Genomic DNA, 26,281 nt, shown 5'->3' on the forward strand with positions numbered 1-26,281 from the left:
CCTGTTGCAACTGAGCGGTCTCCGGAAGAGTCCCCGAGGCCGGACCGGACAAACTAAAGCCTTGCGATACATCTGGCTGGCGGCGCGCTTGGCGGCGCGCTTGGCGGCGCAGCGAGGGGATCACGTCGCCGGGACCTCGGTCGGCCTCCGCCGGCCTCGGCCAGAGCGCACCAAGGTCGCCTAGTCGACTCGCAGCGAACAACGCCAGCGGCTTTTCGATATAAATCGTCGCCAAAAAAGGGGATCGCCCGGATCCCGAGCCTCCTCTCCAACCCCGGCGGTCGAATCCATGGCATGGATTCCATGCACAGGCGGCACCGCGCAGCCGAGCTGGCAGCGGCCGGTTTCAATGAGCACGCCACTCTCAAGCAGTAACTCAATTAGCAACAGCAATTGGGCCAATGTGGAAAAATGCGATCGGGGAAAAGGAGGAAAAGGCGGCAAGGGGTGAGAAGGGGGAGGGGGCGTCAGCAGGGACAGGGTCCCCGGAGCACGGCGAGGGGGTGGGCGCGCTGCTCCCTCGGCATGGCGGGCGGCACGGCGTGGGGCCGACGCCAAGCATCAATCCAGGACGCCATCTGAGCACGTCCGCAGGGCTCGGAGCGCGCGCAGTTCAAATACGTTAATTCTGGCCTTACCTGTGGACTTGCAAGGCATGCCTTATATTCGCCTCCCGCCTCCACCCTTCCCTTAGGCCCCGGCCACCCCGGCCGCTCGGTTGAGTAATCGCAAGTCATCGCTCCCACAGGTTCAGGGAAACAGGGGGCATCTGTCTCCGGGCATCGGCTTCCCCCTCTCTGTCTGCCCCGTCCTGGCCGCCACCCTCTCCCGCCTCACTCCCTCGCTCCTGCCGGCCCTGCTGGCCCTGCGGGGTCGTTGCGCGGGATGCATAACTCGCAATTGTCATCGACCGGCGTATCATTCCAGGAAGTCTCTCTCGCACTCGGCCGGCGCGCCTCCACGAGTGCGACAGAGAGCAGCAGAGAGAGCAGATAGGCAGAATCAGGCGCCGGCCCATTACCCACCGCGCGTCCGACTCGCCTTCGCCGTCCACTGTTTCAGACATCATTTTCGATTGTTTCGCCCGGCAAAGGATGCATCACGGTTTGTACTCTAAATGTTGTACAGTGAAGATTCTCCATATTATGGCGATAAAGTGTTCCATATTATGGTGGAGCAGCTGACTTCATAACATACCATTGAGAATTCACTGTACCTTAAAGATATTTGACGAATTTCGTTGGTATTATGGAGAAAATCTCCACCATAATATGTTGGTGCAGCCTTTCGCCGTAGGACATTTACAGAGTACGCAGTGCTCAGGAAACGAAACTTCTAGAGATTTACCTGGTGCCTTTGCAGTCTTGAAAAGCCTTGGAAGACGGGAGTAAAAAGGACCGTGTACACTTTAAATGTCTTACAATGAATTTTTTAGCCGAGTTACAGTGAACTCAGAACAATTATAATACGAAGCAATATTCATTGGCACAATTATAATGCGAAGCAATATTCATTCAAAATACGAATCTTTTTATGTATTTTCTTTGTTAAGATGCAAAGAAAAAACCTTCGTTATACCAAGGGAAATTACGTCCGTATCATATTTGCGCCATTTTCTTTCGAATTATGGGGAATTTCTTAATGAGACACTTGATTGTATGAACGGGACAACTCCCTTCGCACTAAAGCTCGCCTTCACACTACATGCTGTGTGCAATTTTGTACGAGACATCACAGTTTTCTGTGCACACGATTTTTTCGTATAATTTTTGTACGAAAAAACTGTAATGTCTCGTACAAAAATTGTACAAAAACATTTAGGGTGTACAAGCCCCGTTCCCCGAAATCACTGTGGCGGCCGAGACACCTGCCCGAAGTGTGCAGAGGCTGACCGCGGCGCGCCGCGTTAATCTAGCGTTATAAATGCCGAGAGCCACACCTGGAGCACCAAGGGCTGTGTGTGTGTGTGTGTGTGTGCGTGTGTGAGGGGGTTGGCAAGCATGCAAGGAATGGTGGCATTCCAGGGCCTCTCCGTCCCACCTGCCGGGCCAAAATGGCGGTGAGGTGGATTTCCCCGCGCGCACGTCAAGTCGCATGGAAAGAGCGTCCCCAGCATGCGCACCCCCTTACTCCCCCTTCCCGATGACGCAATCGAAAAAGATCCGGCCGACGCCGCGGCGGGCTGGGCCGGGCTGGGCCGGGCGCGACGACGGCGCGATATTGTTTTCGTACCGGGACAAAAAAAGAGCGCGAAATTTGCATTTACGACCATTTGCGGCCATTTACGGTGTAGATCAAGCAGCGAGAGGGTAATCACTCGCCAAATCTGAACACCTGATCGGCGAAATCTTTCCACGAGATTAGGTGACATCTGTTGGAGTCTCGCGAAGTCAGGCGAAAAACGACGCGGGAGAAGTAGTGTACAGACAAATAAGTATAACGCATTAAAAGCAATTCATATTTGAACCCAAAATAGTAAAACGTTTACCTTATTACGCGTAACTTTTGTATACAGAGTAATACGCGAGTGTTTGCCCCCTTGGGCGAAAACCCATCTTTTCAGCTCGAAAGTAGTTTTTGTACAGAGAAGAGGAGCATCATTTAGGGGCCAAAAGGGCAGCTTTAATCTGAGCCACTCAGTGATGGGTCGAATCAAGGGGGTGATTCCGCTTTACATCCCTCCTGGGTAACTGTTCTCTGCCATGTGTGGGCAAAGTCCGTTGAGGGAGAAAATATCCGGGCAGCGAAAACCGCTTTGCAAATGTAAAGCGCCTAATCGGGGCTTAGGCGGGGAGGGGAGGCAGGCAGCCGGGTGGGACGAGGGTGGGGCACAGGTGGCCAGCTTATCGGCGTAACCTTGCCCTGCCAGAGCCAAACTCCTCGCTGCGTTTTGCGAGTCAATTTATGCAACTTATCCAGACCCCGTACGTAGAGTAACCAAAGGGTGGACTGAAAAATAAATATTTCCCGAAAGAATTCTGGGAGAACATAATAATGCCATGGTTAAATTCCCTAGGCCGAGGTGAAAGCCGCCCCGTGGCCGCGGTGTTTCTGTTTACAGACCGACAGACGTCGGAATCGCATTTGAAAAGGGAGGCAGTTGATGAACGGGAGGCGGTCGTTCGAACGAACCCACGGTGTTTTGGCTTGTCCGTCTCGAGCTGTTTAGACCAGCAAGCCTTGCAGTGCAACGGAAACAACCACAATGCCAGACAGTGTACGCCACTCAGTGTGTTAAGCAAGGCGGCGCCGGCAACGCGGTCCAGGCCACCTGGGACCGTGCTGCGGGGAAAAACGAACGTGTCTTTGTTTCGAAACAAAAACGGTGGAGTTTTGCCATTCCTAAGAACGGTGTACGCCATCAATTTGCGAAGGTAGAGAACGAGAGAGAGAGAGAGAGAGAGAGAGAGAGAGAGAGAGAGAGAGAGAGAGAGAGAGAGAGCGAAGAGTTGTCCTGGAGGGGAGCGTTGCAATGGCAGGTGGAAGGGTTTGGGCCGCTGCTGGGCTGTCGCGGCGCCGCCACGCCCCTGTTAACGGTGCTTATTGCATTACTTTTTAATCTGCAGCCCGACCCCGCGGCCCAGTAGGCTCATTCCGAACTTGGCTTGCCTGTCTCTCTCGCACTCGCGCCGGGTGTTCGGAAGGGGTGCGAGAAAAGCACCACCCGAATCCCTCCGCTGGAGGGCGCCGAGGCTGCCCCTGCCCGCTGTGAGGTATCGGTGTAGGACACTCCCACCTCCAACAAAAATCCCTCCTAAAGCGAGCCAGCCGCTTCCACTCCGCAGCGGGCTGCAGCGGTCGACCCGAAGTGTCCGCGGATAGCCGACGCTAGCCGAGGCGCGTCCGGAGAGGGCGGCGCGAAATTCAAACCAGGGAAACCCGAAGCCCCCGGCAAACGACTTGCTCCATGACGAGGGGCGCCACGACTGCAGCGACTGCCGCGACTCGGGTTTCGACCGTCACATTCTGGACCAATGGAAACAGCGAACGGGGTACGGTACAGAGTACAGGGGCACCGAACCTTCCGCCGCGACGACGAAAACCGGACAGGGAGCGGCGCCGGTCGAGCTCCGCGCCAAACGGGTGCGGAAAGCGAGAGGGAACACAAAAAACGGCAACGGGCGGCGCGCCGCGGCGGTGGCCTGGAGCTGGCCTTGGAGGGGAGGGGGTCACATCATGGGGACAGCGAAACTGCATTAAGGAATTCATATTCTGGCCACACTAGGGTGGAGGGGGCCGGGCAGGGGCAGGCTCCGGCAGGCCAGCGCCATGCGGGTAGTCAGTCCCTCACACGAGGGGCCGTTTAGCGACTCAGACCGCGGCGCACGGTGGATTTGCCGGACGACCGGTGGAGGAGGTCAAAATCCCGGACGGGTTTTGAGCTCCACAGTCGCTGAACTCGACTCAAACCGAACCTGTGACCCCACCAATGGATTGCTCTCCGAACGAGGAGTCCATTGACGGGGTCACACGTTTGGTTCGAGTCCTATTTACCCACTCTGGTGCTCAAAACGCGTCTGGAGTTTTGGCCGCCTCCACCGGTCTTCTGACCCACTGTGCGACTCCACCTCAGACCGCCTCAAGCTTCGGCTGCTGCAAAACAATGGGGCAGCCGATGGGCGCAGCTCGGCCTGCACTCCACCAAAAATGTCCTGTAAATGCCGTTAATTTATTACCAGTTTTCACTGTAGGTCAATTCACAGCGTTTACTGTGATCTGCTCACGGGATTCACTGTGATCTTGTTCGCGGTGTTCACTGTGATCTGGTCCCCAGTAAACACTGTGAGTTTGACGCCGCTGAGCACCGAAGTGCTGCAAATCAGGCTCCAATTCACGGCGTTTACTGTGGCCAGATCACAGTGAACACTGTAACCGAGATCACAGTGAACGCCGTGAACTAGTTCACAGCAAACGCCGTGAATTGCATAACAGCAAACATTGGTAATAAATTAACGGCGTTGACAGGACATTTTTTGTAGAGTGTGGACCTCCCCCTCCGCTCGTCTGCTCTTCTGGTGCGCTGCCGGTGACAACGCTGCAGGGCGCGAGGCAAGGCGGTACCCCGGGTACCCCTGCCGGAACGACCCACTCCCCGAACCGGTCAAGACCCACTGCTCAACTCTGCAAACCAAATGCCGGCGCCAGCACGATAACCAACGGCAACTGGATGTCCAAAACCCTTCCTTCAGACAAGTCTCTGGTCCAAGGGCTCCCCCACTCTAACAATCGGTGTACGCTTGGAGTAGGCGATGCCACAATCTGGCGTCATAAACGCCTGAAAGTACGCAAAAGGCGCGACAAAATCGTACAGAATCCCTAGCAATCTGTAGATGCAAGAAAATTTTAAGTGAGGGACCAGGGACCCCTCGCTCTGGTCGACGGCCGGGCTAGCGAATACCTCAAGCAACCTGAATAGTTGATTGGGGGAATAGCCACGGGTTTGACAGCACGGCCCACTTTACTGCAGTGACTCTTGGCGAGAAACGCCTCCCGGCCGTCCACACCTGGCGGCCACCGCGCCTCCCTATGCCCAACGAGGGCCACCGCAGGGTGATATGAAGAAGTCATAAAACTTTATCCCTTCCGCGACCGGCGCGTCCACCGGACGCTCCCTCCCACGCCCCAGCCTGACCCACTCGACGAGGGCGTCGCGACGCGGCACTACCCCACAGTGGACCAGAAGACCCGTGGAGGCGGTCATAATCCCGGACGCATGTTGAGCTCCAGAGTCGCGCAATGGGGCTCGAACCGAACGTGTGACCCCACCAATGGATTGCTCTCCGAACGAGAAATCCCTTGGTGGGGTCACACGTTCGGTTCGAGCCCTGTTAGCCACTCTAAAAGCTCAAAACGCGTCGAGAGTTTTGGCTGCCTCCACGGCCCACTGCGGCCCCACGAGCGTGCACGGACCGGGCAGAGTTGGCCTCGGGGGCAGCGAATCCAACAACCAAATCGGCCCTATCCCCCAAAGTCGCAGTCGGTTACCATCGGGAAAACAGTCTTCACGAGATTCTGGCCATTTCGCCGCAAATTTCAACTACCGACTCAAGAAAACCGTCATCTCACGTTACAACGAGAGCAGGAGTGGAAGGGAGACCTAACGGTGCGGTGCGATCGGCATACTGATGCTCGCAAAACGAAGTCGCCTTGCAACGCGACGCCATCCGCCTCTCCAGGGCGAATGAAATAAAGAGCCGGTGAAGCTGGAATTGGGGCCACGCGCCCGCGACACGCCCGCGACACGCCCGCCACACGCCAGGCACATCAGAGGACTTAAAAAGTTGGAAAAACAACAACTAGAGCCCCGCGTTGTTTGAACCGACGCCAGGACGGTCAAGTGGCCGTTTGCGCCGGCATATGGTGGCCGCGGCAATGCCGTCACACAGCAAAAAGAAGAAAACAGGAAAAACAAAACATACGTCCGTCTTTTCCAAAATGGGGCTCTGAGCCACTTACCGGCGCAGCAAAGGACTCCGCAGGGACGCAGAGGTCTATGCTATACCTACCGTCTCTCTGTGTTGCAGTACCTGCTCACAGCATTGGTCCGTTCACTCACCTGCAACAAGAAAAGCAGACGAAATGCGTTAGATCGCACACATACAGATTACATCGAAAACATTAGGAGTTGACCTGCACGGCAAAAACGGTTCCTGATTTTTCCAGGAAGCCTATACTGACGACATAGGTGATTTCCAGGGACTTCCTGCGAAAACCAGGAACCCTTTTTTACCGCGTGATCAGCAGCAAGGAGACGGTTCGCTTATTGCCTACAGCGGGTTTATGGCGGAGGGGCGAGTGTGAGAAAGTTTATCCGAGAGAGAGAGAGAGAGAGAGAGAGAGAGAGAGAGAGAGAGAGAGAAGGGGGGAGGGGAGAGATCTGGGGAGGAGGAAAAGAGAAGGAAGTGGAGGCGGGGGGCGGTAATGAGGTCTCTTCTCTTGCGAGGCCATGTCGTAGTCCTCACTACTTGTTCCGTCAAAGCTTTACATATAGATGGGGCAGGGAACGCCAAATGTATAGACAACGCGCAAAACACAGCAGGGAAAATCATTTCATCCGCGGAGGGGACGGGAGCAGAGCCACGAGATAGGATATTTTGAGAGTGGCTCTTCCGAAAAACGGGAACGGAGTAATTTCGCTCCGCCTACCTCGGCCTTCCTATCTGCAGCCTGGAAGAAAGAATAAAAAAGAAAGTGGGCGCATCGCCGTAGTTATGAATTGCTTAAACTCGGCGTGGAAGTCAAAGTCAATGGAACGGACACATGTCTCGAAGCACGAGAGCAGACAAAGAAATGCAATTGGACTGCGAAAAAAAAATACTAGACACACATATGATCTTAGTTCTGATGCTTCGCGAACATTCACAAATTACGTAAGGGCCTCGAGGGGGTGGGGGGGTCGGCCAATCGTTACTAGGGTCTTATGTGGGGGTGTGGGGGGGTCTAAAGCAAGCCTTATGTAAGGTTTCTGAAACGCACTGAAATGGGTTAAAAGTGGGAATTTCTTTTGTTATGCCATGTTTGCGTTGATTTTATTGTGGCCAAATGCCCTTTTGTTGCTTTTTAGTTATGAACCCATGCTTTTGCAATAAAAGCAGTGCCATCTTAAATCAGAAATCTGATTGATTTCTGCCTCCAAAACCGCTGACTTATCTCGTCTTATGCACAAAACACGTTAAAAACAGAGAAAAACCGTTTTGAGTGTTATGGGGATTTTTTTTGGCGAAAACCTTACGTAAATGGGGGGTGGGGGGGTCTTGAAAACCTTACTTGGCCTTACATGGGGGTACAGGGGGGTCAAAAACGCCCCAAATCGCCCTTACGTAATTTGTGAATGTTCCCTTCCTTGCAAAAGCAGTAGGCATATGATTGAATTTGCAAAAAAGTCTTTAGAATGGCTTTCTAGTTGCAGTGGCTGGAGCAAAGTGCATTTTGGCTCATTGAGAGGAAAATGCTCTGGGCTTACAGCAGGCCAAGCCACCTAAATCTATCGACCATGATCCGAGGATCAGACAAACGTGAAGGACTCCAGTGAAAGAGGGATGGAGACGAGCGAAAGAAGGACAAAGAGGAAGAGAGAAAGCTGCCCGGCTGATTGATTAGATGCCGAAGAGGAGAATGGACGGGACAGGCTCAAGTTGGTTAGCTCTACGCCACGGGGTTGGCAGACTGGAGTGGGACACCACTGTGAAGCTCGGGCAGACAGCCGAAACGGAAACCATAACAAGTCTTAAAATCGGTGAACATTGGCCTTTTTTTAGGTGTACAAAACGAGACCATGTCTCCTGTCCGAACTCCCTTATCGTACATTTAGTTTTAGTAATTCCAATGAATTGTTTGTTTTCTAATCGGATGCGATTACAGCAAAACCACAATAACACAGGTTGTTTTCGAGGCGAACTCTCGTCTTCGACATTCTATGGGCTGTAAGTTCCAAAGTCATCAACGATTAGCCGTCAAGCTAAACTAGGGCAATGAGTGTTAGCCCTTCTCCCAAGGACGGCTCGACGAGGATCAAACCCACAGCCGACTCCCCCTCCCCACTGCCAGTCCTCATCACGGGCTATTATCGCATGGAAATCACCGCCCATTTTCATATTCGTCCGTCCGTCTGTTCCGGGGAAAGCGCTAAAATAAAAATTAAGGCTGTGCCGAGCGGCGTCGCCATTAGGGATGACGAGCGAGATGTAAATTTAAGAGAGCGATATACACTGTGAGGTTCGGGGGGAAGGGTGGGGGAGGGGGGCGTCGTCCGTGAGCCGTCACAACAAACCCGAAACCCAAACCCGTCCGGCGGCAACAAATGAACCCGCCCAGAAGACGCCCCCGAGTCACGCAGCGACAAGGGGCGGCATTTTAAAGCACGGTGGGGCCGCCATCGGTCCTCGGGGTTGGCCTGGAGCCGAGCCTGGAGCCGAGCCTGGAGCGTCTGGGGCTTGGGAATCAGGTGAGTGGCCAGCTCGGATCCTCGAGCCGATGCAGACTGATGCCCGGGACTCCCGGACCCAGCAAATCGAGTAAGACCGCCCCTCACTCCGACACTCCGAGTCCGGGGCCCTTCTGACAGGCCTCCCTTCGGCGCGCCCTTCGCCCAGCCTGCTCCAGCCTGCACCAGCCGGCCGGCCTGCCAACGCAGCTCCAAACAGGACGCTTTGCCTCCAGCCGCGCAAGCCGCGCAAGCCGAGCAAGGCGGTGCCAAAGCCCGCTCGACTTGCTTGGGACTTGCGTCGAGTGGGAACAAAATAATTGCAGCCGGTGCTGCCTTAATAAAAGGACCAACCCTCCGCGCCCCGCCCACACCCTTTATCGACACCCCACCTCCATCCACGCTACACTACACCAACACCGCCACACACACACACACACACACACACACACACACACACACACACACACACACACACACACACACACACGGAACTGCGACTCGTGTCAAGTGATTCGGTCAGGCGTCTCCGAGGGAGGGAAGTGCCTGAAGTTGGCGCGGGGAAAGGCATCGACATCGACGTGTGTTCCTGCGAGGCGGGGCCGAGTCTTGGCCGCCGAGCCGAGCCGTTGGAAGCAACAAGAATCGGCCGGGAGTCGCGGTAAGTTATACGATACGATTCAGAGCCACGATAGTACTCGCCCATCCCTCAAACTGAGTAGTGGCGAGCCGTGAACGCGCACACGCTGCACATCTTGGTTGTCAGAGGCGGGCATCACTGATACGCTGTTAAAGGCCTCAGAGGAGCACGCTTTTCCTCCAAGCAGAACCATTTTCCTTCCCTCCCAAAACAACTACACACTTGCACTTTGAAAGAAAGTGAGAGCTTTTCAAACTAAAAGTAATAACACCTCTAGTGGCGTGGAAAAGCACATCCACCAACATACCGACACGACACACACCTCAGCGAAGCGCTCCTGCGCGTCCAGGATGTCGTAGAAGAGGGCCAGCTTGTGCGGGGGCAGGGACGGCGGCGGCCTCATGGGCGTGAGGAGGTGCGCGATGGAGGCTGGGCGCGGCCTCGGCGCCGAGTGGCCCACCGAGTTGCCCATGGCGGCGCTGAGCGCGGTCAGCCCGTGGAAGGTGGGCGACGGCCGCATGCCCGACGTCAGGCCGGACATGTAGAGCGCGCGCAGCACGTTGGAGGACATGTTGGAGGACAGGTGGCCGGAAACGTGGTCGGACGGCAGCGAGCGGTAGTCGGGGACGAGCGGCCCGTACAGGCCCAGACCCAGCGGGCCGAGCGGGCCGAGCGGGTCGGGGCCCTCGGCGTTGGCGGGGAAGCTGTGCGGCCGCGACCGCGGGCTGGCCGCGCCGCGGAGGGACGGAGACGAGGCGGACGACGTGAGGCTCCCGTTGACGTGGCCGTTGAGGTGGCCGTCGTGGTGGCCGTTGGTCCGCCGCGGGGACGGAGGGGCAGGCGGGGGTGGCGCTTGGAAGGTGGGCGGCCTTCTGGGCGCCGCCTGCGGGGGAGGAACCGCGGCGGACGACAGGTGGGCGGGGACCGACGTCGAGCTGGACAGGGAGAGGCCCTTGGCGAGGCCCTTGGCGAGGCCGAGGCCGGGGCCGAGGCCTTGAGGGCGGCGGCAAGGAGGGGCCAGCCCCCCCGGGGACGAGTAGCGCACGTACGCGGAGGCGGACGCGGCCAGGGGCGCCGGCGGGGTGTACAAGGAAAAAGAGTGCGGGGACGGCGACGCCGTGGACGCCGTGCCGGGGGACCAGCCCTCGGGGGTGGCCGTCACGCTCGCGGGCCGGCGGCGGCGGTCCAGGCTGTTGTTGTTGGTGGCGGTGGTGGGGGTGATGGTGGTGGTGTTGCGGCGGCGGGCGTGCTGCAAGTGGTCGGCCGTCGTCGTCCTGGCCACGTTCAGCGGGTCGTCGATCCAGAGGTAGTTGTTGGCGGCCGCCGCCTGGGCCGCCTGGGCGCACTTCTGGGCGTCTTCGATGAGCGAGGACCTCCGCAGCGGCGTGGGCTTGATGGTGACGGTGGGCCGCTCGCCGCGGCCGCGGCCCGACGCCAGCAGAGCCTCCACCACGCTGCGCGGGCCGTGGTGCAGCCCCGCGTCGCCCAGCGCCGCCATGTCGGCCGCCGAGATGGTCCTGCCGTTGGCGACGCAGCGCCGCGGCGACCCGCTGATGTTGCTCGGCCTCCGCGCGGGGCTGGCCGTGCCGGGCGACGCCGTTGGAGTGGCGGACCCCGAGGACACGGCCTTGACGGACACGCTGGGCGGCACGGGCGACGACGAGTTGGACGCCGTGCTGGACGAGCTGCTGGCGTCCGCGGCCACGGCCTCCGCCACGGACGCCGGGCGACGCGGGGCCACGCCGAGGCGCTCCGCGGCCGACAGTTTGCGGACGTCGCCATTGCACTTGGTGGCCTGGGCGGCCTTGGCCACGTCGCCGTTGCACCCATTGGCGGCCTCACCGAGCATGGCGCCACCTTGTCATGCTTCTCGCGGCCGGCGGCGGGGCGGCGGGGGCCCAGAGGACGCGGCCCTGGCGGACGCGGCCCTGGCGGGGGCGTGCGACCGAGACCACGGAGCGAAGCGGACTGAAGCTGCAGCGCCGCGACGCGCCGCCCCACCCCAGTGGCACACACCGCCCAACCGGCCTAGCCGGGCCTTGCCGCCTTCTGCGCAGCGCGCCGCGGCCCGGCGCAGCGCACAGCCGTGGTGCCGGCAGCTGTGCACAGCCCGGTACAGCACGGCCGGCACGGCACGGCCGGCACGGCACGGCCGGCACGGCGAGATGCAGCGCCCAAGTTCAAGGGTCGGCGGGGCCAAGCCAGGCGCCACTTTTACGGGCCACCTTCGGGGACGGGTCAACGGCCAGTCGAGCCGCACTCTCGCATGCCCTCACCGTAAACGCATCCGGTGCACGCCTTTTCGAGCAGCCAGCACACGCGAAACACCACCACACGATAAAAATGGTCCTAAAAGGGGCACATGTACGGCCGGCTCACAGTGGTCTGGGAGACCGATTTAGGCGGACATAATTCAATACTCCGGTAATACTGAAACAAAAATAATGAAACTGCTGGAGGTCAAGTTTTACGGGTCGCTGAATCCGATTCTGTAAAAATTTCGAACCAGGGGCGGCTCAGTTTTACAGAAAAGGGGGGTATTTTTTTTATTTTCAAGATATGGCCTTCAAAAGTCCAGCTCCTTGGTTTTGAGGGCCGCTGAGTCTGATTCTGTAGAAAGTTTGGACCAGGGGCGGCTCAGTTTTCCAGAAAAGGGGGTATTTTTTTGTTTTTTAAGATATGGCCTTCAAAAGTACAGCTCCTGGGTTTTGAGGGCCGCTGAGTCTGATATTCTGTAAAAATTTTGGACCAGAGGCGGCTCGTTTTTCAGAATAGGGAAATAAAACTCCAAAAATACCCCCCTTTTTGGAAAACTAAGCCTCCTGTAATCCAAAATGTTTACAGAATCAGACTCAGCGGCATTCAAAACCCAATTACTGTACTTTTAAGGGCCATATCTTGAAAAACAAAAGAAATACCCCCTTTTCTGAAAAACTGAGCCGCCCCTGGTCCGAAATTTTTACAGAATCAGACTCAGCGGTCCTCAAAACCCTTCCACTGTACTTTTGAAGGCCAGATCTTGAAAACAAAAACTACCCCCCTTTTCTGGAAAACTGAGCCGCCCCTGGTTCAAAATTTTTACAGAATCGGATTCAGCGACCCGTAAAACCTGACATTCAGCAGTTTGATTATTTTTGTCTGAGTATTACCGGAGTATTGTATGATGTCCGTCTGTGCGCCGAGCGCGCGCGTGCCGGCCGGTGTCGCATATTGTGCGTTCCGTGGTTGCGTTGGACCGTGCAGAAATTAGAGTAGCAGATATTAGCAGATGGTTCTTTCTGCATCGATTTCCTTAATATATTGCTAACATTTTAGACCAGAAATGAAAATGAATGAAGCCGAATGAAACTTTCTCGAACTTAGAAATGTTTGAATTTCACCGTTTGCTCAACACTTTCTTCGCGAGTCGATAGCAAAACGAAAAATTGGTCGAATCCCAAAAGTGAGTAATCAAATTTATTCGCCAAAGAACGCTCTTTCACGCTATATCTTCAGAAATTAGCTGTGACCAAAACTCAATTTTACAGAACTTAATTTGTGGACAACTTTTTCAAGTGAAAATTAGCGTTGGCGCATTCATTAAGTTTGAGACCCCGTGTGTGAAAAATAAGGTGACCCCTTGATCCAAAAGAGTTGTTTTCAACTCTCCCAAACATTATGCTAACGGTTTGTGCCGATATATTTGATATTTAACAGATTATAGAAATGCCTATTTTGTCCGCCTAAATCGGTCACCCAGACCACTGTGCGGCTGTGTAAGGAGACATTGAGAGGTCCTGAACCCGCACGGGGCCGCAGTGACGCGGCGTCGTCTGAATCACGCTCCACTTCCGTCGTGAACGGCACCTGCCGCACAGTGTGCCGGCACCTGCAGCCCACCAACTGGACCGGCCGGCCCACTGCAAGTCTGCGTCCACCACTTAGCGACCGGCCGAGTGCTAACGACGACAGGGAAAGGGCGGCAGCGGAGGTGCGACAAAGACCACCAACAACACACACACACACACACACACACACACACACACACACACACGTGGCGCAGACAGACACGTCAACAGATGGCCAGTAAAGCCCGTACAGACAGGCAGAGGTTCACAACAAGAGCGCCCCCCCCCTTCCCCAACCGTTCTGCTGCAACAACAGCCACCCCGAAAGCAAGCCGCATTATTGGGATCGGCTTGCCAGCCAGCCACGCCCAGGCTCAGCGGGGCCAAACAACTAGCCCCGCGCTATCCGCCCGACGGCCAACTTGACGTCAGATTCGGCCCACTGGGGACCGCATGCCAGCACAATGCGCGCACCGCAAATGAGCTTCGAGAGCCTCGCAGCCAGCATCACGCTAGCGACATGAGTGAGAGGGGAGAGAGGGGGGGGGAGAGAGAGAGAGAGAGAGAGAGAGAGAGGAGAGAGAGAGAGAGAGAGAGAGAGAGAGAGAGAGAGAGTAAAATGGTTGGAGAGCGGCCGCTCTCCTTGGCGTAGGTGAGGCCTAGCCGGTGGCGGCCTGGCGGCCCACAGTGGGCCAGAAGACCGGTGGAGGCGGCCAAAACTCTAGACGCGTTTTGAGCTCCAGAGTCGCTAAATGGGACTCGAACCAAACGTGAGACCCCACCAATTGATTGATCATCGAACGAAGAACCCATTGGTGGGGTCACACGTTCGGTTCGAGGCTTGTTTAGCGACTCAGGAGCTCAAAACGCGTCTAGAGTTTTGGCCGCCTCCACCGGCCTCTCGCCCACTGTGCGTCCTGGCGGCCTGGGCCTGGGGCTCCACTGCAGTATTCATCCGCCTCGACACGCCAATGAGGAGCAGAGCAGGCGGCAGGTAGCAGCACCGCGACGATGAATGCGTCATGAAGCGACACCGTGGCCACGGCGCCACGGCCTGCGCGCTCATCTCGAACAAGTGAGGTCGTCGCTCCGTCTCTCTCGCACCCTTACGGGACGCCTCGCGAGTGCGAGAGAGACAGGGAACCGCTGTTAGGAACGAGCGGGCCGGCAGGGCCAGGGCCTGGCAGCGTCATTGCGTATTTAGCCGACTTATAACGGACTTGGTCTTACCGCCGAGCGACCCGCGGTGGCCTGCAGCACAGTGGGCCAGAAGACCGGTGGATGCGGCCAAAACTCTAGACGCGTTTTGAGCTCCAGAGTCGCTAAGCTGGACTCGAATCGAACGTGTGACCCCGCCAATGGATTCCTCGTTCGGAGAGCAATCCATTGATGGGGTCACACGTTCGGTTCGAGTCCTATTTAGCGACTTTGGAGCTCGAAGCGCGTCTGGAGTTTTGGCAGCCTCCACCGGTCTTCTGGCCCACTGTGCGCAAGGGGGGGGGGGGGCTGCTGTTCCCAGTTCCTGCCAGGCACCGCCGCTGCTATGAAGAAGAAGACTATCTGGGGATGCGCTCAAGACGAGTGGTGCCCAGGCACTGCCCAGTCCGCCCAGCCGGCCCACTCTCTGCACTCGAGCTCGGACCGGACGGTTGGGATGGACCGACTCAGTGCCGCCACCCGAGTGGCTAAAACGCGTTACGATGCACCAGAGTCGGAAGGGTTGCCAACATTTTTCGGAATTGTTCTGCTACACGGTAAAACCGGAACCTGGTTTTCCCAGGAAGCCAACGGTAGAGACATAGGCGATTTCCAGGGAGCTCCTGGGAAAACCAGGAACCGTTTTTACCGTGTACTTTCAACACCGGGTCAAGAGAGCGCGGTGCTCCACCTGCCCGGGGCTGCCCGGGGCGCCTGCCGAGTGCCGGGTAGGCCACCCGAACGCACGGGTGCCTCGAGGTGGCCTAGCTGCAGGGCGCTCCATCACCATTACCACTACGGGCTAGACCACACGCCCGGTGGAGCCGGTCAAAGTCCCGGACGCGTTTTGAGCTCTACAGTCTTTAAACAGGACTCGAACCGAGCATCTGACCCAACCAATGGATTCCTCGTTCGGAGAGCAGCCCACTGATGGGATCACACATTCGGTTCGGAGTCCCACTTAGCGACTGTGGAGCTCACAACGTGTTCGGGTATTTCAACAGCCTCCACCGGTCTCCTGGCCGAGCTGCTGGCCCACTGTGCGCCAGCTTCGTCTTCCATAGTGAGTCCTCATTACTTCTCGGCAGCGTTCATGTTGATGGCGGATGGACTACTTTTCACGTCCCTGTCTGCAACTTGCGGGCCTTCCGAGGGTCCGAAAGCGGCCCTGAGGTCAGTGCCACCCGAGCAGCCGCTACAACGCACCACACGCCTACACTGTATCGCGAGCTTCCGGCAGCCTGACTGCTGTTACTGCCGCTGCCCCGCGGGTTGCCGTAGTTAGCGCCTCCGCGGCGCGCTGGCTGGCGGCGCTGCGCACGCCCTGGCACGCCCTGGCACGCCCTGGCACGCCCTCCCTCCCCCTCTCGCGGCCAAGTAGAGGCGATTGCTCTTAATTGCGACTCGCAGCGCCGCGCAGCGCCAACAAGCAAGAGGCCTGGGCCTGCCCTTTGCCACCCGGCCGTTGGACACAACCTGCGCGACAGTGAACGCGGCGCGGCACTGGCAGCTCGTTAAAGCGCGTCGGCAAAGCCGAACGCATAAAAGATTCGAGTAAAGTCGATCAGTGCCAAAACTCCAGTGCATGCCAATTTTGGGGGCGCTTGCAAAGCGGCAAACAGTGGGCTAGAAGACCGGTGGAGGCGGCCAAAACCCTAGACGCGTTTTGAGCTCCAGAGTCGGTAAACAGAGCTCGAACCGAACGTGTGACCCCACCAATGGATTGCTCTCCGAACGAGCCTCGGTTCGAGGCTCGTTTAGCGACTCTGGAGCTCAAAACGCGTCTAGAGTTTTGGCCGCCTCCACCGGTGTTTTGGCCCACTGTGCGGCGCTGTGCTGGTGCAGCCCAGAGTGCAGCCCAGAGTGCAGCCAGCCAATGCGGTCCAGCGCGGCGCCGGCAGAACACGCTACTAGGGGTACGCGCCGTTTAGTTTGGGCGCGTAGTAGGCGAGCGATGCGTCTGAACACATTCTTATAGGAGATGGCGAAGAATATGTGCAGCGAATAAGGCCAATACAGTGTCTTCCGTCACGAAAGGGCCGGAATTCATGTCATTTTCGTGATTATCTTACTGAAAACTGCAGGAAACAATGGGAAACTCAACTTTGAAATTTTGGTCACAAATTGGTAAATTTTGGGAAAAGTAAAGGTCTGGGATGGAATTGGAAGTCATTTTGGTGATCAGCACACCAAAAACTACAGGAAACTATGTAAAACTGGACTCAAAAATTTTGGTCCAAAATTGGTAAATATTTGGAAAAGTAAAGGTCTGAGATGAAACTGGAAGTCATTTTCGTGATCAGCACACCAAAAACTGCAGGAAACTATGTAAAACTCAACTCAAAGTAAGGTCTGGGATGAAATTGGAAGTCATTTTCGTGATCAGCACGCCCAAAACTGCAGGAAACTATGTAAAACTCGACTTCAAAATTTTGGTCAGAAATTGGTAAATTTTGGGAAAAGTAATGGTCTGGGATGAAATTGGAAGTCATTTTCGCAATTTCTAAGTGTGTTTCCTGTTCATTGTGTCTGTGTCGTAACATGAACCCTGACACTGGTACTTCAGTCGAGTAACATTCAACAGCCAGCATTGAATTACTTAACACGATTCACAAATGCTTCAATTACCATTCGATATCTCCTTGTTATTGAACTTATGAATACACAATGTTATAAGTAATACCTACAAAGCCTTTTATCTCCCTTTTATTTTAAACTAGTGGATAAAACTACATTGATTTATCTCAATTAATTAAAAAGAGACACATTTACAGGCAGGCTGATTGCAACTACTTTACGGAGAAGACCTTCTGTCAGATCCAATTAATCGTTCCATTGAATTTAATGTCGAGCCCACTTATTGCTAAACGCAAGTTAATCTTATTCATAATGATAGTCATGATGTGATATTTAATCTTTAAAACGGTATAGCACAAGTATTTACCTAACATTCTGAATAAATTAAAAAGACAGCCAACTCAAACCATGACTGACACAAATTACCAGTTGTCGCACACAATGTATGATGAAGTTAAAAGAATCCTCTCATGAAATCATGTGACCAAGTCACTGAATCGTCTCATTGAATCAGATGTCAATGTCAAACCATATATGCGCTACTCTCACTCACCATATAGTTATCTTTAAGGTTAGTACTATAGTAAACTTACAGCATTGCAATGAAGCCTTTCCCCAGAGTCAGTGCCAAGAGTCAGTAAAGACTATTTATTTTGGCAAGATTAGTGTCTGGTTTGTACTTTTAGATTGTATTGATCTATTTTCTAACTGTTATTGTGCAAAGCAAAAAACTAAAAAGTATAATGTCTGAGAAAAAAAATGGAAATACACTCTCAAAACTTAAAAAGACCAAATCATTCTTGCAATTATCAAACGATCAAACACACTCCACTGACTAAAACATTTCCCCTGTGGCGGGGGAGGGGAGGGGAGGGGGCGGACGGACGGACGAAACGCGTAATAATTGTCACTTTCATTTTCCGTATTTCACTGTGTTGACACTCCGGAGGGGTTTCAATCATTCTAGAATACCGAAAAACTAAGACCGAACTCACTTCTAAGCCCTTCTCCTCTCTATTTTGTTTTATTTGCCAATGTTTTGCCAGTCCCGTATTTGAGAGCCGCGGCCGCAAGTATGAAAAATTGCTATATATGCTGCCAACCTAACCACGCTAAGAACCTAATTCAAAAAGATGTTTTGAATATTTCAAACGGTAGTAATCGTGAATATAAGATAAACTCCCCCTGTGGGACCTTTAGGGGATGTTCGGTGCAAAATTTGGTAACTATTAGTGTTGTAGTTGCTGAGAAACGTGAGCGTGTACGCTACAGACTCACAGAGGGACAGACGCACGACCAGTTACTTTTTGGAGCGCCCAAACACGGCAAGGGCTCGCTATCGCTCGCCAAAAAACCGTTACAAGGTATTTTGAGCATATTCCAGGTACTTACTAGTTAGTTTGGTATACGGAGAAATAATTCATAAGCTACGAGGTATTTACCTCTTAAGCTTATCTCTGATTACAATACTTTTTCACAGCAAACTACTTTTCTTACAAAGGCTTTTCTTTGTGCCGATGTCGACCAGCACGGCGCCATGACCTAACCTGCATGACGGCGCGGCCGAGTCCGCCAACAGCCGAAACGCGGCGAAACAAGTGAAAAACTAAATGACTGGTCGCCGCGGCCAGCTCCGGGCAGGCTCCAGCACACAGGGCCACTCCAGCACCTCGTCGGTCCGGCAGCAAAGCCGCGCACAAAGCAAGACCCCCCGCTCCTTCCAGGCCTTCCAGGCCTTCCAGAAGGCGAAAAATAAAACAAGCCGCTGCGAGGTGCGCTAGATGTGAGTCACAAAGCGTGTTGCCGAGGGTGTCGCACAGTGGGCCAGAAGACCGGCGGAGGCGGCCAAAACTCTAGACGCGTTTGGAGCTCCAGAGTCGCTAAATGGGACTTGAACCGAGCGTGTGACCCCACCAATGGATTCCTCGTTCGGAGAGCAATCCGTTGATGGGGCCCAACGTTCAGTTCGAGTCTCATTTAGCGACTCTAGAGCTCAAAACGCGTCCGAGATTTTGACCGCCTCCATCGGTCTTCTGGCCCACTGTGCCGTGCCCCGCCGTGCCGTGCTGCACCAGGTGGATAACGAGGTCCACGGATTACGACGAAAACGCAGTTTTCACACCGAATTACGGTGCAGAAGTAACCATTAACGCTAAGCCGGACATCATTCCGGCAGCCTCCGCGCGCCCGAGCGCACTGTCAAAAAAATAAAGTTCAATCGACTAAAATTTAGTGGATTGTACTAAGAAATTTAGTCGTTTTTCAGGGCGACTAAGAATTAGTAGAATTAAGAACACGCCAATCGAGCATGAGTGGACGATAAAAACGACCAAATATTAGTCGAATCAAACAAAACTTAGTCGAAATTTTGACCAAAATATTTAGTCAGTTCCCTTTAGTCGGCTCTTGTGATGTAAGCAGCGGTGACGTCACACCATTTGGAGACTTGATGACGATTTTCTTAGTTTTAGTTGATTCGATCTCCTCGAGATCCTTTTGAGATTACTAAGAACTGCCTCCTCTCCTATTGGTTGGAGAGAATCACGTGACCACACGACCTCCTTCTAAATGTGACGTCAGCGTCCCAGAGGCACTGACACTTAATTAAAGAGTCGAAAAATCGGAGCCTCTGGCGGGTGTCGAACACGCACACTCTAAAAAAAATGCTTCTTAAATTTCATAATCTGGATTTGAAGTTAATTGTAGAACAATGGATCTTAAATTTCATATCCAAAACGTTCTTAAATTTCATAACTTGCTGTTCTAAACTTTCAGAAGTGGTTAATGAAATGTAAGAACTAGTTTATTAATTTTCAGAATCTACGTGTTTTGAAAATTCACATTTGGTTCTACAACCTCTACAACCAATATTATGAAACATGATAATAGTTTCATTACTGCCCACAAAATGTGTAAATAAAATCTTTATCCCTTTCCTAACGAATATGTTACAAATGATGAAATCTCAGAAATCTATGATTACTCCCGAGAGAACGTGGCGCCAGCGTCATTCCCATTGTGAAGGCACTTAAAAAATTAAAGGACTTACTGTCTCTGAAAGAGGCCTTCTTCCTCCTGAGAGACACCTCAGTCCACTCCCGGACTCTGTAACACAAGGCGGATCTTGCGTGCACCCAACCTAATGGCCGACCGCAGTCGCCAGCGAGTGGCAACTTGGACAAGCGTTTTTCTCGACTTAAGTGTAATATTTTGTTTAAAACTGAAAGCCAACGGCTAGGGCTGACACTTACTTAGGCAACTGATGATATATTTATCAAAAATTATTTACTTTCGTAACATTAATCGGAAATACTTATTGGTGAACGGGTACGGCGCTCCAAGCGCCACCTAGCGGCAGGTTTGTGCAACCTGACGTCAGGCGGCTGACAGTGGACCATACCCTGGTCCAATTTTTGTCAGTGTAGGACTCCTACCTTAGCGGTTCGGAAAATGTTAACACATGCCGATAAAAATGAAAACTTCACCTATTTATTAATTTACCATGAATAAAGGACTAGGGAGCAGGACTAAACGGTTAAAAATTTGAGAACCTTGCTCTTAAATCGGCAAGCGTTATAAACTTTCAAAGCGAAAATCTAGATTTTAAGAACCGGAGTTATAAGTTACTCTGTTCTAAAAATTTATAACCAGTTAATCTTAAAATCCATAACCCAAATCTTAGGTTTCATTACACGATCTTAAATTTCATACGAAGGTTATAAAAATTGAGGTTTAGAACGTAATTATGAAATTTTAAACTCCTTTAAATATGAAATTTCATAATTTTTTTTAGAGTGATACCCTGACACGTCGTGCAACAACGCTAACCACTGCGCCACCGACTTGATGGAGGCTGTCTGGCCGAGCGCAGCATCTTGACGGACCTCGCAGGGTGGGCAGCGACTACACTCAACTAAATTTTAGTTGACTCGACTAAGAATTAGTTTTAGTTCGAATGACCAAAACCAATTGGTCGATTGTACTTAATTTTTTTGACAGTGCGGGCCCGGTGGAAAAACTTGCAACGACAAAGAACAAAACGCAATACAAGCGTCCTCCAGTGCAGGCCCGCCTTAATCAGCGCAACGACAGCGGACACTTTGAGCGCGATGCACCAAGCCAAGTGGCCGCCCCATTAGTGCCGGCCGTCCTTCCACCAGAGAGGCTAGCGGCTTAATTGCCTTTCGACCGCAGGAAAAGGCGGGAAAAGACAGCGTAAAGGAACCTTCCGCGTGTAGCGTGTGGCCCGCGCAGCCACTTGAGGGCGCCGCCAGGTCCCTCCGGTGTTCGGGGAGGGGGAGGGGGCGCCAAGGTGCAGGGAGGCGGCGCACACTGCCGCAGGGCCGCAGGGCCGCAGGGCCGCAGGGCCGCAGGGCCGTCGCTCCCCGGATTTATCTCCCCGAACCACTTTATTGCTTGGCGGCATTAGCCTCCCGGGGTAACGCTCGGTAACGCTCGGCAACGCTCGGCAACGCTCGGCAACTTCCAGTGCGGTCGCCACGCTCCGCAGCCCCGGACGAGCCTGCAGGTTGATACCGAAGAGTCGCTTCGTCGCCCAAGACGCGTCAAGAGTTCCTGCCGCCTGCACCGGTCTTCTGGCCACTGTGCGAGGCAGCGCACAGTAGCCAGAAGACCTGTGGAGGCGGCCAAAACTCTACTAGCGTTTTCAGCTCCAGAGTCGCTAAATGGGACTCGAACCGAACGTGTGACCCCACCAATGGATTGGTCTCCGAACAAGGAATCCATTGGTGGAGTCACACGCTCGGTTCGAGTCCCATTTAGCGACTCTGGAGCTCAAAACGCGTCTAGAGTTTTGGCCGCCTCCACTGGTCTTCTGGCCCACTGTGCAGCGGCCCGCCGAATCACGGCGCGCTTTAAGGACGGCCCACCTCGGCCCGTGGCGGCCCCTGGCGTGCGCCGGAGCCATCTATTACGGCGTATTGCCGATGAGGGATGGCGCGGTGGAGCAGGTCGCCGCCCTTGGGGTCCAGGCCGCCCAGGCCACCCTGGCCGCTGCCACCATGGCCACCATGATTACCCCCCAGAGCGCCGACGACGCGGGAAGATGAAGCGATGGGAAATGTGTCCGCGGCCGCCGATACCTCCAGGGCCTGCAGGACCTCCAAGATTTCCAGGACCTCTAGGACCTCCAGGATTTCCAGGACCTCTAGGACCTCCAGGAACTGTAGGGCCTCTGATGCCTCCAGGACCTCCAAGAGCTCCAGGACCTCCAAGACCTTCAGGCCCTCCAAGACCTCCAAGACCTTCAGGCCCTCCAGGCCCTCCAGGCCCTCCAGAACCTCCAGGACCTCCAGGTCCTCCAAGACCTCTAGAACCTGGTGCAAGGCGGCGTCCAGGGCCCGGCCCAGGAGCTGGTCCAAGACCTCGCCCAGGAGGGCCTCCAGTCACGGCAGCCGCGGCGAGTACTTAGCGGGGGGAGGCAGCCGGTCTGTCCGCCTGTCCGTCCCGTCCGCTCGCCTGTCGGTCTGTCTCGCTACGGTCTGTCGGCCTGATCGGCTATAACGCGCGCTAAGTGGTTCCATCAATTACCTCGGGGGAGACTGCGGACACGGTCGGGGTATCCCTCGCCTCCCCTCGGATCGGGGCGGGAACCGCCGAGGGAACCGCCGAGGGAACCGCCGAGGGAACCGCCGAGGGAACCGCCGAGGGAACCGCCGAGGGAACCGCCGAGGGAACCGCCGAGGGAACCGCCGAGGGAACCGCCGAGGGAACCGCCGAGGGGACCGCCGAGGTGGCGAAGCTGGCGAAACAGGCCCCGCTCCAGGAACGAGGTCCGGGATCGCAGCGAGCGTCAACCCGAACCCGATTCAAAACCCGGATCCGAGCCCCAACCCGAATCTGTGCCGCCGAGCCCAACGTCTGGGCCACCCGATCGCAACGCACCCTCACGGCGGCACACTTGCAGTTCATTCCGCGATCCTGCACGTCCTCGACGCGCACCTGCCGGCAGTGCCCCGTCGGCCCGAGATAGACTCGCTGTCGTTCGTTTACGCTTCAATCCCTCGCCGGCGGCCGGCCGACTGGTGGCGGCGCGTTTGAAGCAGTTGTTTGAAGCAGTTGTTTGAAAGTGTTTGCCAAACGGCTGGCCAGCCTCCGTGACGCACGCAAGCGCCGCACCGACGGCAGCGCCGAGTCGCGCACTTCGGGGGATGAAATCAAGAAATGAACCGACGGCCGAGGCGAAGCGGAGAAGCAGAGGGCCGCTCGCCGTTTGTGAGAAACGGCCTCACCTGCGCGATTTATCTGCCGACGGAGACACGCGGCCAGGGCAGGGCCAGCCACGCGGCCGCGCCGGGAAAACATGTCAGAAGACACGCCTGCCAGAACGCCTAGCACGCCTAGCACGCCTAGCACGACCCGCTCGCCTGATACGCCCCACACGCCTAGAACGCCCAGCACGCCTAGAACGCCCAGCACGCCTAGAACACCCAGCACGCCTAGAACGCCCAGCACGCCTAGAACGCCCAGCACGCCTAGAACGCCCAGCACTCCTAGCACGACCCGCACGCCTGGTACGTCCCGCACGCAAAGAACGCCTAGCACGCCTAGTACGCGCAGAACGTCTAGCACGCCCAGCACTCCTAGCACGACCCCCCACGCCCCGCACGCGAAGCGATTCGTGCAGCCGACCAGTTCCTGCTGCAAAAATTTATTTCCGCGGTTGTTGGGTAGGGCCGAACTCTGTGGGAGCCCGCCAACACGGCTACAGTGCGGCCACGCCGGGGCTACCGGTCGGAGGCGCACTTTGATATACGGGGCCCGAGGGATTTATAGATGTAATAAGCCAGGCCCGGGTTCGATCCCGACCGGGGTAAACACTGAGTGCGAACGCGCTGCTCCCGAGGCGTGCGCCCACCGACGCGCGCCCTGGATGGCTTCGGCCGTCGCCGGGCACAGAACAGAGCGGCCGCGCCACTCCGAACAGGGTTGTCTGTCGCTCTCTGTCGCACTCACGGAGCGTCGTGTAGGGGCGAGGGAGGGAGAGAGAGAGAGAGAGAGAGAGAGAGAGAGAGAGAGAGAGAGAGAGAGAGGGAGGGAGAGAGAGAGAGCAGCGGCGGGACGCAGCTGGCGGGGCAGGGTGCCGGAATGGACTCGAGTGGACCAATCGCCTCGACGAACATCGGGACATGTAAAGCGAAGCAGCAGACTGATACAGAGAGTCGCTTTCGTCGCCCTGTCCGTCTCGCACTCATGGAGCGTCCCGTGTGGGTGCGAGAGAGACAGAGCGACCAAAACGACTCTCGTAATGAGCATCGGGAGAACGGAGGGCGGCCAGGGTGCGTTTTGTCCGCACATGTACGTCCACCAGCATCGCGTCCGGTCCGCGCAGCGCGTCGCCTCGCCCTCCTTGACCTCACGCAGAGAAATGCTTAGCGCTGGCTGCTAATTCTTAACTGCCCTTGCTAATAATCTTAGCTGTATATGGACAGCTAATACCTTAGCACCAGTTGCTAATATTCTTAGCAGGCACATATTAGCTAGGTAGCTAAGGCCTTAGAAAGAAAAAACTAAGTCAGAAAATTTTCGGTTTTGAACCTCAGACTTTACTCGCCGACTTGTTTCCTTTCCCCCTTTGGCTACTGCCCTTCCTTCTGCGGAGAGAAGTTAGGGAGGACTCATATCCTACGCTGGGGTCGAATGATCAGTCAATAGGGGCTTAGCGCCAGCAGCTAATTTATTTGCACCACCGCTAAACCTCTGTGCTAAGATTTTGTCAAGTCTTGCTAAGTTGTGTTAGCTTCCGTGCTAAGTCTGCAAATGTAGCTAAGGATATTAGTTCTTGTGCTAAGTCTCTCTTGCTAAGGTACATTAGCAGGTCAGCTAAGTTATTTTTCTGCGTGCTTGTCGCGGAGTCGCCGATCCATCTCCGGGGACGGGACGTCACGGCGCGCCACGGCCACCACGTGCCGGCCTCGCACGCCCCGAGTACAAACTGCGAGACACACTGAGGAAAACGCCTGGAAAATGCCTGGAAAGCGCCACCGCATTTTCTCCTGGAATGGAGTCTGCTTCCAGCGTACCATATTCGGGGGGCCGGGGCCGGTCCTAGGAGAGGGAGAGAGAGAGAGAGAGAGAGAGAGAGAGAGAGAGAGAGAGAGAGAGAGAGAGAGAGAGGAGAGGGGAGAGCGCGCTTGCCGCTTGTTCTGATGGAATAGTCCTGCTCCTGGACAGCGGGCGGGGAGGGGGCTGGCCCGTCCCTTGGGGAGGGCGGGCCGACCCAGAAAGAGTGGACGACAAAAAAAGAGAAAGGATCCGCGAGGAAGTCTCGCGCCGAATCACGGTTGCCTCGAGATTGCATGTGCAAACAGGTAAACGCCTTGCATCCAGGAGCTGCTCATCCAGTCTGAATAGACTCTACACGGTGAGACTCGGTCCTGGATCATCCAGGACCGTCCTGGTTTTCCTATGCTAAACACATAGGAAAACCAGGACGGTCCTGGAAGATCCAGAACCGAGTCTTACCGTGTAGCACAAAGAAAGGGCAGGTCACTTTGTTTTCACTACTCGTAAAGTGACTTTGTTTTGTTGACCGAACAGTGCGAGTCACTGTCTGTTTTCCCCGCCAAATTCAACACCCCCGCACAAACCGCGAATGCGGCGCCTCCCAAGCCACTGCAGCGAATGCGTGGAAGTGACGGTGGCGGCGATACTCCATGCGCTAGGGCGGAGGGGCCCTTCACGCGGAGGGCGCTACTCCGCGCGAGCGGCGATACCCCGCGGCGCAGGTATACCCCTCGGTGCGCGAGCAAGGGATGGCCGCGCGCGGCAGGGTGCGCAGGGCGGGCAGGGCCCCTGCAGGGGGCAGCACGGGCAGCACAGCCAGACAGCGCGGCGCTACCCCGCGTCTCCTTGTGCAGCGAGGGACGCCGCGCCACGCCCTGCTCACCGCCTTGGCACGCACGCATGCACAGTAAACGTCTTACGGTGAAAGGCTGCACCAACATAATGTGGTGTAGATTTTCTCCATAATACCAACGAAATTTGTCAAAATCTCTATAAGGTACAGTGAATTCTCAATAATGGTATGTTACGAAGTCAGCTGCACCACCATAATATGGAACATTTAGTCTGGACACTCGTGTAAATCTTGTCAGA

General features: G+C 55.3%; 1 protein-coding gene across 9 annotated transcripts in view; it reads right to left on the minus strand.

Moving 5' to 3' along the window:
* LOC117652403 (dystrophin) overlaps positions 1-26,281 on the minus strand; it is a 149,052-nt gene that overhangs the window by 43,463 nt on the left and 79,308 nt on the right. Inside the window, exon 1 of one of the 9 annotated variants that reach the window (XM_034397290.1) lies at positions 9,886-9,981. The exons of the other annotated variants lie outside the window; for them this stretch is intronic. Coding sequence (XP_034253181.1) covers positions 9,886-9,966 — 81 coding nt within the window. The 5' untranslated portion in view covers positions 9,967-9,981. Of the gene's footprint in view, positions 1-9,885; positions 9,982-26,281 lie in introns of those variants that run through there. 9 annotated transcript variants of the gene reach the window in all.

The sequence above is a fragment of the Thrips palmi genome, unplaced genomic scaffold (genome assembly GCF_012932325.1).
Source record: "Thrips palmi isolate BJ-2018 unplaced genomic scaffold, TpBJ-2018v1 HiC_scaffold_7, whole genome shotgun sequence".
Classification (NCBI taxonomy): domain Eukaryota; kingdom Metazoa; phylum Arthropoda; class Insecta; order Thysanoptera; family Thripidae; genus Thrips; species Thrips palmi.